Below are 20,228 nucleotides of genomic sequence, written 5' to 3'. Positions count from 1 at the left end.
CCAGGGCACGACACCGCCACGAGAACAATGTACTGACGCCTCCACTTTGTACAGACGGTCCTGCTCGCTGCTGCCCATCACATCGGTGCGCTCGGAACCAGCGCCGCAAGCTCGACGAAGATTGCCACGGACCACTACGGGCTACCAGTGCTGACGCTGCTATCTGCTAAGACTGGCAGACTAATGACGCTGCAACTCACGCGCATCGAGAACCTTTACAACAACTGGCAACAACGAACGGTGACGTCAAGCCAAGTACTACAAAAGCATGAAGCACTGCTCGGCATACCAGGGCACGACACCGCCACGGGAACAATGTACTGACGCCTCTTCTTTGTACAGACGGTCCTGCTCGCTGCTGTCCATCCCATCGGTGCGCTCGGAACCAGCGCCGCAATCTCGACGAAGATTGCCACGGACCACTACGGGCTACCAGTGTTGACGCTGCTATCTGCTGAGACTGGCAGACTAATGACGCTGCAACCCACGCTTATCGAGAACCTTTACAACAACTGGCAACAACGAACGGTGACGTCAAGCCAAGTACTACAAAAGCATGAAGCACTGCTCGGCATACCAGGGCACGACACCGCCACGGGAACAATGTATTGACGCCTCCTCTTTGTACAGACGGTCCTGCTCGCTGCTGCCCATCACATTGGTGCGCTCGGAACCAGCGCCGCAAGCTCGACGAAGATTGCCACGGACCACTACGGGCTACCAGTGTTGACGCTGCTATCTGCTGAGACTGGCAGACTAATGACGCTGCAACCCACGCTTATCGAGAACCTTTACAACAACTGGCAACAACGAACGGTGACGTCAAGCCAAGTACTACAAAAGCATGAAGCACTGCTCGGCATACCAGGGCACGACACCGCCACGGGAACAATGTACTGACGCCTCCTCTTTGTACAGACGGTCCTGCTCGCTGCTGCCCATCACATCGGTGCGCTCGGAACCAGCGCCGCAAGCTCGACGAAGATTGCCACGGACCACTACGGGCTACCAGTGCTGACGCTGCTATCTGCTGAGACTGGCAGACTAATGACGCTGCAACTCACGCTCATCGAGAACCTTTACAACAACTGGTAACAACGAACGGTGACGTCAAGCCAAGTACTACAAAAGCATGAAGCACTGCTCGGCATACCAGGGCACGACACCGCCACGGGAACAATGTACTGACGCCTCCTCTTTGTACAGACGGTCCTGCTCGCTGCTGTCCATCACATCGGTGCGCTCGAAACCAGCGCCGCAAGCTCGACGAAGATTGCCACGGTCCACTACGGGCTACCTGTGTTGACGCTGCTATCTGCTGAGACTGGCAGACTAATGACGCTGCAACCCACGCTCATCGAGAACCTTTACAACAACTGGCAACAACGAACGGTGACGTCAAGCCAAGTACTACAAAGCATGAAGCACTGCTCGGCATACCAGGGCACGACACCGCCACGGGAACAATGTACTGACGCCTCCTCTTTGTACAGACGGTCCTGCTCGCTGCTGTCCATCACATCGGTGCGCTCGGAACCAGTGCCGCAAGCTCGACGAAGATTGCCACGGACCACTACGGGCTACCAGTGTTGACGCTGCTATCTGCTGAGACTGGCAGACTAATGACGCTGCAACCCACGCTCATCGAGAACCTTTACAACAACTGGCAACAACGAACGGTGGCGTCAAGCCAAGTACTACAAAAGCATGAAGCACTGCTCGGCATACCAGGGCACGACACTGCCACGGGAACAATGTACTGACGCCTCCTCTTTGTACAGGTCAGTTACTTGAACCATTTTTTGTGCATCAGGAGTAGTAATCCTTTCTTAATACTGGTGTCGTGCCCAAACGACTTTGCTGTGACGCGGAAGTGCATGTCTATCTATGTTCAAGCATGCGCCAGTATCTTCGTGTCACACTTGCTGTTGCTGCACTCCGGAGATGTGGAGCAGAGTCCCGGTCCCCTTACCATGGCCCAGGCTGACTTACTGACTCAAATCCACGCTACTGTAACCCAATTACAGACGGGACAGACAGACCTGGCGAAACAATTAGGGGCGCTCGCTGAAAATCAAATGCGTACTGACCAGTTAGTTTGCGACCTGAACGCACAGTTAGCGCTATTAAAGAACATTTGTCAATTTCCCAGAGTGACCAGTACACCGCCCAAAAAACCGAATCCGAGCTGAAAGCAGCCCAAACAGAGCTCGCGCTTTTAAAGGCGCGCTGTGTCGACAACAAGAACCGGTCACGCAGGTCGAACTTAGTCTTTTTTGGATTTCAAGAAAAAAGCGAAGGAAACATGGTCTGAATCTGAGTCACTCGTGGTCAACCTGTGCGCGAGAAAACTAAACATAGCAATCAACCCTGATAACATAGAAAGAGCACACCGTATCAGTCCTTTTAAAACTTAAAAAAAATAGGCCAATCATTGCAAAATTCTGCTTCTTTAAGCAAAACGATGCAATATTAACTGCAGGTATAAAACTGAAAGATACTGGATTTGTAGTCAGTGAGGATTTCCCTCGACCTGTGCAGTTGGCCCGTCGTAAAGTATTCGAATTCGCTAGAGCACAAAAAACTCGTTATAAACTGCGCGTAGACAAATTGTACATTCATGAAAAGTGCTTTAGTTTTGATGATGCGTCAGACAGTGTTGTTGAAATAAAGAGATAGCAACCCGCGAGCACCGCTGTCCGGTCACCACGTGCACGTCAAATTGAATCAAGTGCACATCCTCATCGTAACCATTCTATTTTAAAGCTTTCCAACAGACCGCTGTCCTTTCTTTAAACCAATATAATAAGTGTTATGTCAAAGCAAGACGATATATGCAGCCTCATAGCATCTACTGATTCTGACGTCATAGTTCTTACTGAAACATGGCCTTCATCATCTATCACTGATATCGAAATTTTCTCCGACGTATCTGGTTATAATTTATTTCGACGGGATAGGACATCTGGCCGAGGGGGTGGGGTCCTGATCGCAATAAAAGTTAGCTTCGTGTGCAAACCTGTGGATATTTCCTCGCGACTCGAAATTTTGTGGCTCTCCTGTTCATCTTTGCATGCTACATTTCTTATTGGTGTATGCTGCCGACCACCTCACAAGGATCAAACTTTTCTTATTCATCTGAATGATGCACTCGGTGTTTTGTGCCTCAGACATCCCCTGTCCAGCATTCTGCTTTTCGGTGATTTTAACTACCCCTCAATAAACTGGTCGGCCCTAGCTGTTTCAACTCCCCTTGATAAGAGTGAAGCAACAGAACTCATTAATTTCTGCTTTAATTTCAATCTTTCGCAAGTTATAACTGAACCCACGCGATCAACTTCCCATTCTTCTAATATTCTCGACCTCATTCTTTATTCAAAGCCTGAGACTTTGAAATCGATCAACTACTTACGCGAAATAAGTGACCATAAAGTAATTCACTCTACTTTTTCTTTACATCTTCAGTCTAAATCCAAGCGACTTATAACCGTATCACTATACGGTAAAGGGGATTACCAAAGTATGATTGCTGAACTAGAAAAAGTTTTATTTTTATTTCTGGTTGACTTTGACGTTCGCTCTGTTTCTGATAATTGGTTTCTTTTCAAACAAAAAACGCAAGAACTCGCGGCCATGTTCATTCCAACTGTCACTTTTCGTGAAAGCTCGTCTGCTCCTTGGTTTAACTGTTCTTTAAAACGCCTAAATTAAAAAAAAAAGAAGAGACTGTTTCGAACGGCTAAGTCCACTGGGTGCAGCTTAAGCTGGGACAAATTTTATTCCGTCGATAGGCAGTACAGAGTTGAAATTAAGAAGCAAAAACAATCATTTTATAACATCGATCTTGCGTGTATGCTTCAAAATGACCCTAAAAAGTTCTGTAAAGTTATTAACCCTAAATCTGATACTGCAATCGTACTTAAAAACAACGGTGATACTTGGTTCAGGATAACGAATGTGCCGAATTTCTGAATCATGCTCTTTGTTCAATATTTACGCAAGAAAATAGTTTTTCTCCTCTTCCCACTATTACTACACCCATGTCTGGTTTTGTGTTTGAACCCGCAGGCATCGCTAAACTCATTGACAACCTTAAAATCTCCTCATCAGCAGGCATGGATAACGTAAATGCAAAAATTCTAAAAAACACGAAAGACTTGGTGAGCGTGATATTAGCTAAAATAGTTTCGCAATCTCTTTCCAGTAGTCGTCTGCGTGATGACTGGAAAGTGGCAAAGATTGTCCCGATTTTCGAAAATGGTGACAAATACTCCCCATTTAACTATCCATCCATCTTCCTAACAAGTCTGTCATGCAAACTAATGGAGCATATCATCTACACTAACATCATTCAATTTCTGTCAGACAAGTGTTTCATCAACCCATCCCAGCACGGCTTTCAAAAAGATTTTTCATGTGAAAATCAACTTGCATCGTTTACTCATGACATACATGTTAACCTTGATTCAAACATTCAGACTGACGCTATCTTCCTGGACTTTGCCAAAGCGTTGGATAAGGTTCCTCATAGACGACTCATATACAAGCTTTCTAAACTCAACTTCGATTCCTTGATTTTGAACTGGATCATTAACTTTTTAACTAACAGACAGGACTTGTTACCGCTAACCAGTCATCATCTTTTGCTCCAGTCATTTCCGGTGTTCCTCAAGGATTGGTCTTCGGACCCCTTCTATTTTTAATTTACATTAATGACATGCCTATATCAATAACATCGCATGTTCGTCTTTTCGTTAACGACTGTGTCATCCATCGCCAAGTGACTAACCCATCAGATCACGTACTCATCCAAGATGACCTCTACGGCATCCAAGCATGGTGCAGTACATGGCAAATGTGTCTCAACGTCCATAAGTGCAAGCTTGTGTCTTTTGCACGTCGCTCTAAACCGTCTATCTTTTCCTACTCCCTTAACAGCGTTTCTTTGGAAAAAGCTAATTCTTACAAGTATCTCGGAGTTCATCTTACATCCGATCTTTCCTGGGCTACTCATATCAGTCACATCATATCTTCTGCTAATCGCTCTCTTTTTTAAGGCGCAATTTGAAACTGGCCCCTCCTCACATAAAACAACTTGCCTTCTCATTACTTATCCGCCCTAAACTGGAATACGCATCTGCTATCTGGGATCCGCAACAAGCCTGGGTAGTGGGCATGGGAACAGCTGCACCATGCGGATGGATAACACCCCTCCGTTCTTGCTCATGCAGATACTCGCTTTCCTTCCCCTGGCTGGCGGGGCGACATATCAGTGTCCGGCAGCAAACGTCTTTGCTACGTCGCCCGCGGTAACGCCCAAGGATTTCAGCGATGGGCCGGTCAGCACTTTGGGCCTCTTCAGTTTGCATCGCATCGTCAAGGCATCTTCATCGACATCGACAACGTCTCCGATCTTCAACAAAAGCGCTTGGGAGAGCGTTCACCTTCGTAGTGGGCATGGGAACAGCTGCACCATGCGGATGGATAACACCCCTCCGTTCTTGCTCATGCAGGTTGGTTCTGTTCCTTCTTTACATTGTAGGAAGTCAGACGACGTGTTACTTATTCTGTTCCCATGCCCACAAACGTTACTGGTTCTGACATGTCAGTGTTTTGATGTTTTGAAGCTACTGTTGCTATCTGGGGATGTGGAAATGAATCCAGGTCCTATGTCGGATGCCCAGGCTAAGCAATTCAATGAAATGTTTTGTTTATTACAAGAGCTAAACACTCGTTCTATCAAATTTGAGGAAGGACAGGCCGGCATAATAAGTACAGTGAACGAATTAAAGGCAAACCAGACAAAGATTGAAACTAGACTAAGCTCTATTGACGAAAGGCTAGCGGCAGTCGAGTCTGGAGCACTGACGATTAACGAAGTTCAGCGGGAGCTAAGCGCCACGCGCCAGAACATCGAGCACCTTCAGGATGAAGCTGTTGTTTTCCGCTCTCGTCTTGATGAAATAGAAGACCGGTCACGTCGTGACAACTTGATATTTCACGGCATTGCTGATTCTCCCGCTGAAGCTTGGTCGCTTACTGAAAGAAAGGTTGTCAATGTTCTTTCCGATCTGGGAATTCCTTGCGAAAACATTGCCCGCGCCCACAGATTAGGCTCTTTTTGTAAAGATAAATGTCGGCCTGTTATCGTCAAATTCGAGTCATTCAAAACAAAAGATAGTGTCCTTCAGTCGAGAGCTGCTATCAAAGGTAGCGGTTTATCGGTCAGTGAAGATTTTTCACCGGCGACACGCCAAGCTAGATCTAAACTAATTGATTTCGGAAAATAAAAAAATGCTGCGTTTAAACTAAAATATCACAAATTGCACATCAACAAAAAGATATACGCTTACGACTTCGCTAAGGACAACGTTTACGAGGTCGTTACCGCTGGCGCCGTGCGGCCAGTTCGTGACGAAGCCGAAAACAGCGGGGCTTCAGCATCGACCGGGGCGACGTCCAGATAGGATTTTGGGGGGATTGGTTCAAGCCGCTGCCTCAAGGCACGTGATGTTCCTTTACTCTTTTGCAATATTCGGAGCGTCATGCGCTGCCGAGACGATCTTAGTTCAATTATTGATTCTTCTGACTGTGAAATTATTTTGTTAACTGAAACATGGCTATCTAGTAGAATTTCGAGCAGTGAAATATTTACGTGCGGTAAGAAATTTAACGTATATCGGCAGGATCGAGGTGAAAGAATGGGTGGTGGAGTTCTTATAGCTGTGGCCGATGGTATAGTCTCAAACGTTGTCGATGTTTTAACTGACTTGGAAATGCTTTGGGTCAGCGTAACTGTAAACTACAAGCAATTAATTTTGGGTGTGTGCTATCGACCACCCAACGCTTCGTCTTCCTTTTGTGAACAATTACATGATTCGGTTAATGCAATCGTTAGTCGGTTTCCTACGTCACAAATTATTCTCCTCGGTGATTTTAATTATCCTAGCATTAAGTGGTCTACTACGCCACCTACTGTCCACCCATTTTCATCAGAAGGGAATGATTTCATTAACTTATGTTCCGAGTTCAATTTTTCTCAACTAGTTGATCAACCTACACGAATTACTTCTACCTCCGCAAATATTTTAGATCTTGTGTTGACAACATGTCCAGACTTAGTATCATCTATTTTGTACCTGCCTGGTTTGAGCGACCACTGCTTGCTACATATTGACTTAAATATACCTTTACAAGCTACTTCCAATACTATTAAAACAATACGGGATGATAGTAAAGCAAACTTCAATACTATTAACTGTGAATTGGCATTGTTTTTAGACACTTTTCTAAGTGGTTTTTTCAGGCGTTCTGTTAACGAAAATTGGAATATATTCAAACTAAAAGTAAATGAGCTCCTTGAGTCGCACATCCCACTCAAAAGAATTTACTCGAACTCAAATGCACCATGGTTCACTAGAACAATCGGGAGACTTGGAAACAAGAAAAAGCGTTTTTTCCGCGCCGCTAAGCGCAAACCCACAGCTGACCGATGGGACGCATACCATGCCTCTGCTGATTTGTACAGGGCAGCTGTGTGTAGTGCGAAAAGTACTTACTTTAATTCTACATTACCGTCTATGCTAATTAATAACCCCCGTCAATTCTGGAACACCACGAAAGAGAAAAGTAGTACAGTTGTAGAGCTCAGAGCCGATGATGGTAGCCCTATTTCTTGTGAAGAGTGTGCCAATGAACTCAATGCTATTTTTATCAGCTGTTTTTCTGACCTCCCTATAAATAATGATCAAACATACATGTCCTATGACTACCTCCCAATGTGCCCCATATCAATTAGTCCTGAAGGCATTGTAAACATAATCGATTCCCTTAAACTATCCTCATCATGTGGTATAGACTGTATAAACTCCAAGTTTTTGAAGAATACTAGAATGTACTCCTCCATTTTTCTTGCGAGCATATTTTCCCAGTCTTTAGAGCAAGGTATTTTGCCAGACGACTGGAGGGTAGCCAAGGTGGTCCCAGTTCACAAAGGAGGTGATAAATTCAACCCTCGAAACTTTCGCCCGATTTCATTGACCAGTGTCCCAAGCAAAATTTTAGAGCATATCATTTATTCTAACATAGTCAATTTTCTAGAATCAAATAAGTTTTTTTGCCCCTTCCAGCACGGCTTTCGAAAGACATTCTCATGCGAAACACAACTTGTATCATTCACGCACGACCTTCATTCTATCGTTGACGTTTGCTCCAAAGTAGATTGCGTATTTCTAGACTTCTCTAAGGCCTTTGATAAAGTGCCTCATACCTTGCTCTTGTCCAAGCTTAGTAAACTGAATATTGATCAGGCGGTTCTCACGTGGATACAATCATTTCTAACGAATCGTAAACAATTTGTCAGCGTAAATAACAGAAGCTCTGCTATGGTATCAGTAACATCAGGTGTTCCTCAAGGTTCTGTGCTCGGTCCGTTATTATTCCTTATATACATTAACGATCTACCCTCTCATGTATCCTCAAAAATGTCTTTATTTGCTGATGATTGCGTTATTTATCGAGAACTTACTAATGATTCTGACTCTAACATACTACAAAACGATATTAACTCTGTTACAAACTGGTGCGACTCATGGTCTATGGTACTAAATTCCAGCAAATGTAAGGTTATGAGAGTGTCCCGTTGTACTTCATCTCAGCCCCATTATACGCTAAATAACCATCCCCTTGAATTAGTTACGGTCTATAAGTATTTAGGAGTTCATATTACATCTGATTTATCATGGAGGACTCATATTAACTACATCATTAACAACGCTAATCGCATGCTAGGTTTTCTTAAAAGGAATTTTTTTTAGCACCCCAGTCTTTGAAGCTAATTCTTTATAAAACCCTCGTACGATCAAAGCTTGAATATGCATGTTCTGTTTGGGACCCTGGTCAGTCTGTACTAATCGATCTGATTGAAGCCGTCCAAAATCGTTCAGTTAGATTTATATTTTCAAATTACCATCGGACTGCCAGCGTAAGCACTATGAAATCTAATCTTTCTCTCCCTGAATTATCAACCCGTAGGAAAGTAGCCCGTCTCAGTTTGTTTCATAAAATTTATTTCACTAATGACACGCTGCGTAATAATTTAATTATACCTCCTCTTTACGTTTCACCTAGACTTGACCATCAACACAAAGTTGGCATCCCATATGCTCGCACCAACGTCTTTCACCATTCCTTCATACCGTCTACATCCTTTGACTGGAACCACCTGGCTGCATTCGTAGTCTCCATCATAGTTCATGTTCTTTTTAAAAAAGCCTTGGAACGCATTTTTTTCTGATCTTCACTGATTGTATTTTCCTGTGTATCTGTGTCCGTGTTTTTTTTTTTAACTCATGCAACCACTTCCCCCTCTGTAATGCTCATGCCCTGAGGGTAAAATAAATAAATAAATAAATAAAAGCCTACCTCATCAATAACATGGAATCAGTTCAGCGTCGAGCATTACGTTTTATTTACTCAGATTATTCTTCTTTTATTAGCGTCACATCTCTTCGAACCCGTGCCAACCTCCCCCTCCCCTGTGTACGCCGCCGTTTAGCTCGGTTATCTCTTTTTCACAACTTTTTTTTACAGCCCGTGCCTCCGATTATCATACATCGTTCTTTCTGTACGCCGCAACCGTCGCACGGGTCACAATATCGATGTACAGCGACCAAAGGCAAGAACCACCACATGTCAGAACTCATATTCTTCACGTACAGCCTCTGATTGGAACGGGCTCTCCCAGAACATTGTAACTACTCATGACTCATTAGAATTTAAAGAATTGATACGTGCAATCGCGTTCTAGGTATATTTGGTGTGTTTTTTTGTTGTTTTGTTTGCATACTAATTTTCTTGACGATTTTGTTTTATTTTATACGCATAATTTGATTTTGTGACATTTGTACCCTTTTGTTGGTGTTTATTGTATGCCACCCTTTATATAATACCCCCTACGGGGGTCCTTAAGGTATATAAATAAATAAAATAAAATTTAAAATGCGTTTGTTCACAACACTGCAAGTACCGCAGCTTATTTATTTCAATTTATTTTTAACCAGCTTAAATGAACAAATAAATGCTAGAAGACAGTCCAAATAGTAAGTTTTCTTGTCCTTTTTGTCAAGAATGTGTTAAGATGAATTATTTTGCTATATTTCGGTATACCCCACAATATCCAAAAGTATACCGGGGAAAAGAAGAAAGAAAGAAAGAAAACCTATCCGGTTTGCTAAAATCTGCTGTCGACGGTAAATAAAAAATAATGATATTTGAGGATTTAATAAAATGGACATTTTGTTCTTTTCTGTACTTGGAGCGCTATAGTTTGTTACAGCATAAAAATTCACGATTTCTCCCGCTTTTGCCTGCTTTTTGTATATAGCAACATATCATCCTTTCTAACTGCGTCTCCTCCTTAACCCTCCCCCTGCTCCCCGCTCCATTTATTTGAGACCTTACGACACAAAACAATGCAATATTTTTTTCATTTTATTCCATATCACATACCCTTGAATGTAATGCAGATAAAGACCACAAAGGCCAATGTTGGATTCTCGTGGGGCTCGACGGAACGTCTGTTTATTTATTATGTAGTCACCATAAACACCAAACCACACTAATTTTATCATAAGTAGCCGTAGATTCTTAGAGCATGTATTTACAAAGCATGGGATGGCATATTTAAATTTCCTACGATTGGTTTGTAAACTTCTGTCCTCAAAAAGCGTCAACGATAGTTACGCTTAAACATAAATTGGGGCAAGCGCAACTAAGGCAATGACGTGGAGTTAGATTTAAACTAGTCGCAACACTATTTGGAACGTTGATACTCGCATTTCCACAGATACACTCACCTTGTCTACAAACTTTCTTAAATATTTTTCTATTTGATTTTTATCTTTTAATTTATTTTTGTGTTGTTCACCATACGCGATGTACAGTTCCAGGTACGCTGAGCTACCAACAGATATTCCTGCAAAGCAGACGATGGTACCATATTAAAGCAAGACCAAGCAGTTTTGTCTACGGCTGTGATTTTGTAAAAAAAGGAATATAAATTGTCATAGTTTTGTAGTGGATTCGTTGCCATGTTATCACAAATCGGGAATGGCTTAATTTATAAATATAAATGAAAATTGACCAATGGTCAGTTTGTACTCGTACAAACTGTTACATCTGACCACTAGCACTTGCCGGGCTATGGGGGGAGTAAACTACGTGGCTTATTTGAAGCAAAAAACGGCTTTGTTGTTTTGTTTATTATGCATTAGTCGTGATCATGTAGTACAGTTACCGGTATTCATTTATAGGAAAAATAAACGGATGTATTTCGGTGTTTATTTATTCCTAAGATGGTGTGTTTCGGTGACCTGCTTCGGATGAACACTAAAAAACAACAGTGATTTTAGGTAAAAACGCTCATGGCGAGCTAAGCATTCTAGAAAGACAGTCCTAGCTGTAACAAGAATTTCAAGAAATCGGCGTGTTTAGCCTTAATGTTATTTTGTCTTTTTGACACCAACGACCGGTTATCGCTGGTTTTCTGTTTGAAACGATTTTGCACTCTTGATACCCACGGATGTTTGTCGGTCCTTTATGGTTAAAACGAGAAGTCTACGGCTTAGTCATGACGTACAGGCCAAATACATAACCGTTGTTTTTCTTCACCATCTCATATAATAAAACAGAACTATATTTTAATGCGGAAGTATAGCTATCCCATGGAGTGGAGGCGTTGGCGTCTGTAACCGCGAAAGAACGCAAAAGAAATGCCCATTTTCCCATTGGCTGAACGAAACTTCCCCTAGATGGCCCTTGGCCGCTGTTTCACGACAGCGCGCGCTCGGCCGCCACTCTTGTGTCCAGCGATCCCGGAGGTGAGGAGGGGGGGGGGGGGGGGGGGGTTTGCTGCGGCCGCTTCTGCTCCTCTGGCCGCCGACGAACAAGGCGGCCCCTGAGGCATCTATGTCGTCGGCGGCCGGAACCTCAGCAGTTGCGAAACGTGGCCGTCCACGCCAGTACACAACAGATCTCAAGGGAGCTAAAGAATGACATTCATGCTTTCGCATTCACAACTCATAAGAAGTGGTTAGGTGTCCTCGGAGTTTTTATAGCTCGTGTCTTCAAGCGTGTGTTTCTACATTTGCCGTGATACATGTGCAAATCACTATTATATCATGTTGATTTACTAAAACAAATGCCTTTTCTTAGAAATAAGAATACAATCAAAAAGATGTTTTAAAAAAAGCTGGTAAATATTTCACTAATTTGCTTATAAACCTCTGAACCCTAAAGAATAAACGTATTTTTTCTTGAGTCACACGAAAAAAAAGGTGTCAATTGAACCACCCAATTTTTACTTTTTTAAAGGGTAGTGAAGCAATTTGTTGAAAAAAACAATTTAAGAACAGGAGAACTGTCAGAGCGGCGTTGAGGAATGTGACGTTTAGAGCTCTGGAACAAGTGTGTTGTACCGTATTCCGCAACTTCATGCTCACTTTTTTAACCATTGTAGTTTTCTGATTCGGTGGTAAAAACCTAAGGTTAAATAAATTTTAATATTAAAAAAAAAATTACCACCTCGGTCGGTTAACTGCTTTTTAAATATTCCGGGTTTTCTTCTTTTTTTTTTCTAAGTCATTGCAGGTGATTGAAGGAAAAACGGTGAAGGCCCGTGCAAATGCCGTTGTCGAAGCTTGTTTTTTTTTTCGGAAACAAGTTGTTTTTGTGTTTTTAATATTTATTACTTGAGTACTCCTCGTAGGCTGTTTCTGTCAAAATTAAATGAAGTAGGCATAAATGTGTTGTTTGAAGCCGTTTAATTCGCATTGCGTTACTTCACAGTGGGACGTGTGCATATCATTTCTTTTTCAGGACTTTCTCTCACACTGAAATTGAATGTCGGAAGTGCATGTAAGTGTGCCGCTAAAGTAAGATTTTTGTCTGTAAAGTCTAGCCCTTCTGCTGTAAGGTCCGCGGGGAATGGTGAAAGGAGAATTTTAAGAAAAGTATTGTGGCGACAACAATGCCCAGGCACTAGCACGCACTTTAAACTCTCGAGAAGCCCCGCATGGTGCATGTGGAACCTTTCGAGAGGTGAACGTGCTATCAAATGATTCGGTGTCGTCTTGCCTTGATTAACGCTACACGGTTAGATTCAGTAAACATTCATTTATGCCGGCAGCACATTTCTGTAACAGCTTGTGCTATGCGTTTGCGTAATGCTGTCTATTACATGGTCAGTTCCCGTCAAACAAACATGACTACTATACGGATTCACACATAAAGTAACTGCTTGCCTGGTGATCGTTCTATAATTTCAGAATTGTTGTTGTACATATCAGGAATTACATCCAGCGACGTCACTAAAAGAACAAGAACAAGGTATCAACTTAATTATTCTTCTCAATGAGAAAAACTGGAGGGAAAACTAGTAATATGTTAATTGATTTTCCGACATCACAGACCTAGATCTTAATTTGAAAAGACCTATATTTTATTTCTATGAATCTGATGCCCTCAATATAGTAAAAAGAGTCAGTGCATTATAATACCTAAGTTCATTGTTTTTACGCGATCCTTGACGAACGCTGAGATCTTTCTTGCTTTAACATCCTAAATTCATTCTTCAAGACTATGCGCACACAAGACAATCTGGCACGATTTTTCCGGGATATCGTGTTTTAAACTACTATTACGACTGCATATTTTCTCCACAGGCCGTCCCAAACTGTCACGCTGGAAGCTAAGCTTTTATGCAAGAAATAATTGAAACGCTGTTTGATGTCTAACATTTCTACACGATATATGTAGGTTTAAAAGTTTACACCCCTTTAAAGGGTTTATTTTTTAAACAAAACGCCTACTCTCGTTAGCAATCAGCATTATTTATTCTCAGTGCAATCCGGTCGATACGTTTTGATCAGGAGAAAGTCTATCTTTGAAACCTTGCAACAGCATCGTGTCTTATGGTACAAAATAACTTAATTTAACGTTCATAGACTTCACGCAGTAAAGTTTGGTGAGGTCAGAGGTTTTTATAAATATGTCAAGTATGTAACGTTCATTCTGTACTAATTAACGGCAATGACGCAGCTTGCTAAAAATTACCAGCTTCTGGGGGCGATGCCGCAATTAAACATCGTTCGTTTTTTGTTAATGTTCTGGAGAAATTGTAAAAAACAATACTGAGAACATGGAACATCCTCACTATTTGCTCAAAATCAATTGTATATCCCTCTGCTTACATCTACATTAGGTGACACTACACAACGCACTTCTGCACATCAATGTTAATGAAGAAATTAGCTGGAAGACACCACCTCCTCATGGAGAATGAGCATTACGTTAAGCATTCTTATATGTTCCTGAACATGCTACGCTTCCAGTTGATTATTATGCAAAACGCTGGGATTGGGTCTTTTCGTCCTTTGATCCAAAGTAGGGATATGCGAATATTTGAGTTTCGAATTCCAATCAAATAATAGTTCTCTGAATAGTTCGATTTAACCCTCGAATTTTTAGTGCTCGAATTTGTTTTTTTATGATAAGATTATACGAATATTAAGTACTATTAACACAATAAGGTTTAGGGCAATAAGGTTCAAAAACGCTGCTGATATGCAGAAATGCCCTTGCAGGCTTGTGTTGGGTCTAAATCAAGCATGTATTCAGCAGCTTTGACAACGAACAGTATGAACAAAAAGTAGTTTGTTCCTTCTGTCTCTCGAACAAAGCAATCATGCTAAAAGCTTCTTCGATGCGCCTGACGAAAATCCAGAAACCTCGCACGGCGCTCTTTTGAGTTCAAGGATCTTGCGTCACGTGCAGCTATCTGTGTGCACTATAACCTTGCTGTCGGTTGCTACGTTCATAATATGACAAATTATATATTGTCAAACTACAAATGACTAAGATAATTTATTTGGTTTCTTCCGCTAACCTGTCGCTCCCCGGGGCGTCTAGAGAGATACCAGTGCTATGAAACAAGGTGTCGCCAGATTAAAACAGATCAGCCATATTTGTAAATGTATCCACTGCGCTATGTATCCACACATGGATAACTCGTTCAACTGTGATAATTAACATCATTTTTATTCGCGCTGCCCTCACTTCGTTCTGCGTTCCCTGGAGTAAAGCAGACATGGAAGTGTTTTTTTCATCTATGTGGCACTTTTGTTTTGTTTTGTGAATGTTGCGAACAATCACTTTGTTATTCGTATTCGACTCTACATCCAGCTTTTTTCATTATTAGGTCCTCTTTTGTTTGAATTCCATTCTTTTTGGAATTTCACTATCCGCGCTCCTCTACTGTAAAGTATCGACTCCTGGTAACTTCATTAATTATCTCAGTCTAAAGTAAGGGGCCCCTGCCAATAAGTGGTAACCGTATCTGTCCCTTTTATATATAAAATTCGAGGGTTTATCCCTGAGGCTTTGCGCCCATCTATTTGTTTCTTTTGATGTTGTCTCAATAATTTTAAAACATATTGAGTTCCTTTCCTGCTTTTCTGATATGTTGTTTTTTCTCCTTCAGATGTGTTGTCAGCTCCTTATGCGCGGAGACGTACACTGTGTAACGAGCCTACGTGCTACTTTTTTATTATCCTGGGATCATTCAGGAAGCCAATAACTGCAATCAACAGACCGCTTCCAGCGAATGACATGGCGGAACAAAGCAGTTCGGCTAATCAGCGCAATTCCAATAAAATAACACCACGAAGTCTCGATGGTGCATCGTAAATGAGCAGCTGGATTTTCTGTCGAACCTTTTCCGGTGCGCCGTCTTTCAGTGTAGGCGCGTTGGGTAACAGTGATAAGCCCCAGAGTGGAAACAAACCGTGCTCTTTTAAATCCAATAGATCAGACTTATTTGATTTAAATCAGGTTAGTTAGATTTAAATTACTGTAGCTAAAATAGTGATTATTTTCCATTAGATGTATTTCTAACATGGCAGGTTAATTAGTCAGTTCGTTCGATCACTGATCACAACATGGTATTAAGAGTTATGCTAAATGTAAATTAGCTCACTAATTGGATGACAGATACTATGATCAATGATCCAATGTTCTCAGAAAAGCACTTCTCTTTGCTCATGTTCAACCTTATATAAAGTTTTCTTTCTTCGCGATTTTTTTATTTAAATTCAAAACAAATGCACATAGAAAGCATCAAGTAAGAAACAACCGGTAAATAAAAATATATTTCGGGATTCTTTTGTGGAGAGGTTCGACTTATATCACTTTCGAGTTCAATCCCCATTTAAATCATAATTTAAAGCGCGATTTTAGTCGTATTCATTTGTTATTCTCCACTCGGATTGGTCTTCCATGAGCTTCTAGAAGTGGAATATCGGAATACATCTTTTAAGCGCTTATAGACCAGGCAAAATATGTCGAGTCATTGGGCTCTGGGGGCATGTTAATATTCCATTTTAATATTCCACCGACGATACCGACAGTGCACGCTCAGCACGCCTTCCACCGGCCAATAAAAAAAGATGGCTGTGTGTAGAACGCTATTTTCGGAATGTTTTGCACAACATGAGTGGCTGCCTGTTACAATACTGCTCTCTCTCTTTGCCGACTCAGTTATTATTGATACACTTTTATCAGGTGACGGCTTGATTTTCAAGAACAGGACAACATCTAATGTAATAATCTAAAGGGAGCACACGAGACATTCTTTGTTACGATTATTCTGTGATGGTAGCCGCTACTACGGTGCCGTACTAGTACGAACAGGCCGAGTTTCCCAAGCGTCCAAACATGGCGAACTCTCGTGATTGCGAACTCTCTTCTATGTGCCTTTCTGACTTGTGTTTACTTTCTACTGGTCCACAACGCTGTTTTTACCCTTGCCGTCTTACACTAGCATCAGTCAATACCAAATGTCTCACAGAGCTTCAATGCACTACAAATTAATCACATGACTCTGGAAATCACTACACATTTGTTGCATACTAGCTTGCAGTGAGTAAGGCATCAAAAATCCTGATCACAGATTATACAAGTCACAGAGCATTGCACAACCGTTCCTAAAGGGGTATTCACACGAGGGAGAAATCCCGGGGATTTCTCCCCGGCACGCGCATCCAACGACGAAAACGTCAGGCTTTGCGATGTGCAAAAGCCTCGCGTTTTTATCTCGTGATGCGCGCGTGCCGGGGAGAAATCCCCGGGATTTCTCCCTCGTGTGAATACCCCTATAGGCGTCCACTTAGAACAGAACAGAAAGCGCTCGTCTAAGCATTTGCCAGACTTCAATAGGCATGCCGCGAGACATCGAGAGAAAGTTGAATAATGAAGCTTTCAGTGAAAGGCTTACCATACTCTAGGGCGCATAATACAAGGAATGCTCTCAGCAGAACCATAATCAATATTGGTTGATCCTCAGCGGTGGAACGAAGACACTTTTATGGCCTTATATATATATACACGTACTATTTTGAGATTCAGTATTTTTTGGATCAGATTTAGAGTGTTTCTCGCTTGTCAGCGTTGGAGAGGTGTCTTACGCTCTTGGAGATCATTGTTAGATAGTTTTTTTTTAGTATGCCCTTTTCCTATTACAGCTTCACGGGTCTAACAACAGTACCAAATCAAATGCCTTGTTACACGAGTAATATTTTGTTCACATTGTTAATAAAGTTCAGTGCATTTTGACGGAAGGATGAAAAGGTGGCTTCTCGTAAATTATAGAGCACTTTATTTGTGGTTGTTCTTAACTTCAGTATAACGGGTTAAATTAAGTGATCATATAAAGACAGCGAGCAATATGTCGTCATTATACCCAGTAGCTTAAGTGACCACATTACCACAGACTATTGATCCAGTTAGTCTAATGTTTTGCCACCTATTCTTGTTGCCTTTAATCAATTGTCCTCAACGATACCTTCGGGCTTACTGTGTCTATGCTTGATCGCGGATTGATACACGGTAATGAAAATGACTTAAAATGAATTGAATGTTTATTTTTATTATAGTTCAAGAGATATGAGTATGTTGATACAAAGGGAAGGCAGCGCCAATGAGCGTCAGCTGTGTCCTCAGCAGATGAGAAATTGTGTCAATGCAGTATGCTTGTATTGATAGCCTAAGGTCTTTAACGTGCGCCACCCAGTTGTGATACACGACCGCAAACCGGTACATTGCTGATCCAGATCGAAACGACCAGGGGTGGGGACTGGACCCAGGATCCCTGGGTTCGCCAGCGCGATCTTTTACTCCGTGGGTTCCGAGCTGCGGTGCGCGCACACACTCGCCGGACTATTCCCGCAGATCAAAAGGTCTCATATTCGCGTTTTAACAGATGGCAGACAACAATCGAAGCCGCGAGAAAACCCGTAGACGGGGGTTCCACAGAAGGGTAGACATAGGATAAAAGCAAAGAAAAGCGTCACTCTCCTACATGGAGGACAATGAAGGGTAAAGAAAACAAGTGAAAAGCTGAAGTACCGCCACAATTCTGCGTGTGTGACCTGATTGCGACAAGCTAACCTTAGAAATGTTGATATCAAAATCTAGCCAAAGCTTATTTTTCTTGGATATGAGAACATGATTTCAAGTCTAGATTCAAGAAACTAGGTCACCTTTGAAAGAAAAGTATTCGAAAGGGCATATGAGCACTAAAGTTTGGAAACAAAAACAAAAAGTAAAACCAACAATCTAAAATTGCAGAAAATTTGAAGCTTAACATTTTTTTATGACACTTTCTTCGAGAACAGTTTAAACGTGGGTATTCACTGTAAAAAAAAAAGGAAAAAAAGAAGAAAAAAAAGCACACCTTCTTTTACCAAATTAATATTTTTTCTCTTAGTGCCGTAATAGACCCTTCCTGAAATTGTTTCCGGCAACTGTGAGACGCTAGTTTTGGCGGCCTTGTAAAGTACGACAAGCAACGCTGGTTTGGAGGAAGAGTGGGGGGAGTGGCCATTGATATGACGTCCGTCGTAGTCGCTGGTTCTAGTGCTGCTGCTACCAGCCTTGTATGGGCTAAGAGTTTAAGTAATATCACGCAGGACTTCGAAGCCGACAAGGATGACGGGTACTACGCCGCCCGGAAAACGAGCGACCGTAACCGACGGCGTGGCTACAAGTTCGTAACGGAAAGTTACCTTGAGCCATCGTCGCTGGAAACGACATGTCTTAATCGGTGAGTTGACGATTCCACATTCGCGATCGCTGGTCGTTAAGTAGTCTACGGTTATTCTCTTTTAACGCCCGCATATTGCGTACGCAGGAATGCGACCGCCGTCGTGGTGCGCGGGCGGTGCTACCGAAGCCAAAGGAAGACCGGCAAGCCGTACAGCGTGTCGACAACGATCGCTGCGGACGGCTCTATTTCGGAGTGCAGCTGCCAGTGCGCCGCAAAAGAAGGCCTTTGTAACCACGCCTTAGCCCTGCTGAGGCTAATCGTGCTCCTCAAGGGGCAAGGGTAAACGGAAGCACCTCCCGAGGTGACGTGCACGGAGCTGCCTCAGCAGTGGCGTCGGCCCCGTGGTTCGCAAATCTGTGCTGCCAGCGTCGCGGAACTGGATTGGAGAAGTGCACGGTAAGGAGGACCTTCAAAGGCACAGGGGTCAAGGCTGTACGACGCCAGAAAACGACCAAGAGACCTGGCAGGCATGCAGCAGGCCATGCAGCGCGTGGGAAATGACCTCGACAACCTCAGGGACTCCCCTTTTGCCAAGCACCTGCGGACTGTGCAGGTGCTGGGCACAGCTTCGATGTTTGGACAAATCCCCGAGGGCAGCCCCATTTCCTACCAGCAACCACTCACGCCACACGAGTTTGTGGTGCATGTGAGCCCAAACATTGCTCCCTGCGGCAGAGATGCCTCAAGCACTGCACTGCCCAGCTGGCCAGTTCTTTTCCCCCTGTCAGACACTTTCGGGCCTGGTGCACGGAGCCTCAGTGATGCCGAAAGGTCACTTTTTAAGGTATTCTTCCAGCTTCCTTTATCGTCACGTTCCATATTCAGTGACCAAAGAGTATGATACAGTTCATGCCTTGGTGGATACTAAAATGAATTAGTATATATGAAATAGAGATATTTTACAATCTAATGGTAAAATTTGCATCAGTGACTACCTTCAATGAGACCATTAACAATAACTGAAAGTAAGGGTCATGGTACTTTTCTTGACCTATCCACTTTTCACCAGACAGTCCCTGCACAATCATAACCGCAAGTTACTGTATATGTTTTTGTTTCTATTGATTTT

The 20,228-nt window shown here is 42.6% G+C and overlaps 1 protein-coding gene and 1 pseudogene across 1 annotated transcript in view; one reads left to right on the top strand and one right to left on the bottom strand.

Moving 5' to 3' along the window:
* LOC115310914 overlaps positions 1-17,375 on the bottom strand; it is a 159,543-nt gene extending 142,168 nt beyond the window's left edge. Inside the window, exons 1-3 of the mRNA XM_040214938.1 lie at positions 17,330-17,375; positions 13,302-13,367; positions 10,857-10,975 (exon numbers count right to left, since the gene is read on the bottom strand). Of these exons, the coding sequence (XP_040070872.1) occupies positions 10,857-10,975; positions 13,302-13,367; positions 17,330-17,375 (231 nt within the window). The remainder of the gene's footprint in view (positions 1-10,856; positions 10,976-13,301; positions 13,368-17,329) is intronic.
* A 1,566-nt stretch (positions 17,376-18,941) lies between these two features.
* LOC115310913 lies at positions 18,942-20,000 on the top strand (annotated as a pseudogene).
* Positions 20,001-20,228: the final 228 nt, after the last annotated feature.

The sequence above is a fragment of the Ixodes scapularis genome, unplaced genomic scaffold (assembly GCF_016920785.2).
Source record: "Ixodes scapularis isolate PalLabHiFi unplaced genomic scaffold, ASM1692078v2 PGA_scaffold4__175_contigs__length_147842914, whole genome shotgun sequence".
NCBI classification, from domain to species: domain Eukaryota; kingdom Metazoa; phylum Arthropoda; class Arachnida; order Ixodida; family Ixodidae; genus Ixodes; species Ixodes scapularis.
Note: the sequence above shows the minus strand (reverse complement) of the source record. Positions and strands in the feature narration are given on the sequence as shown.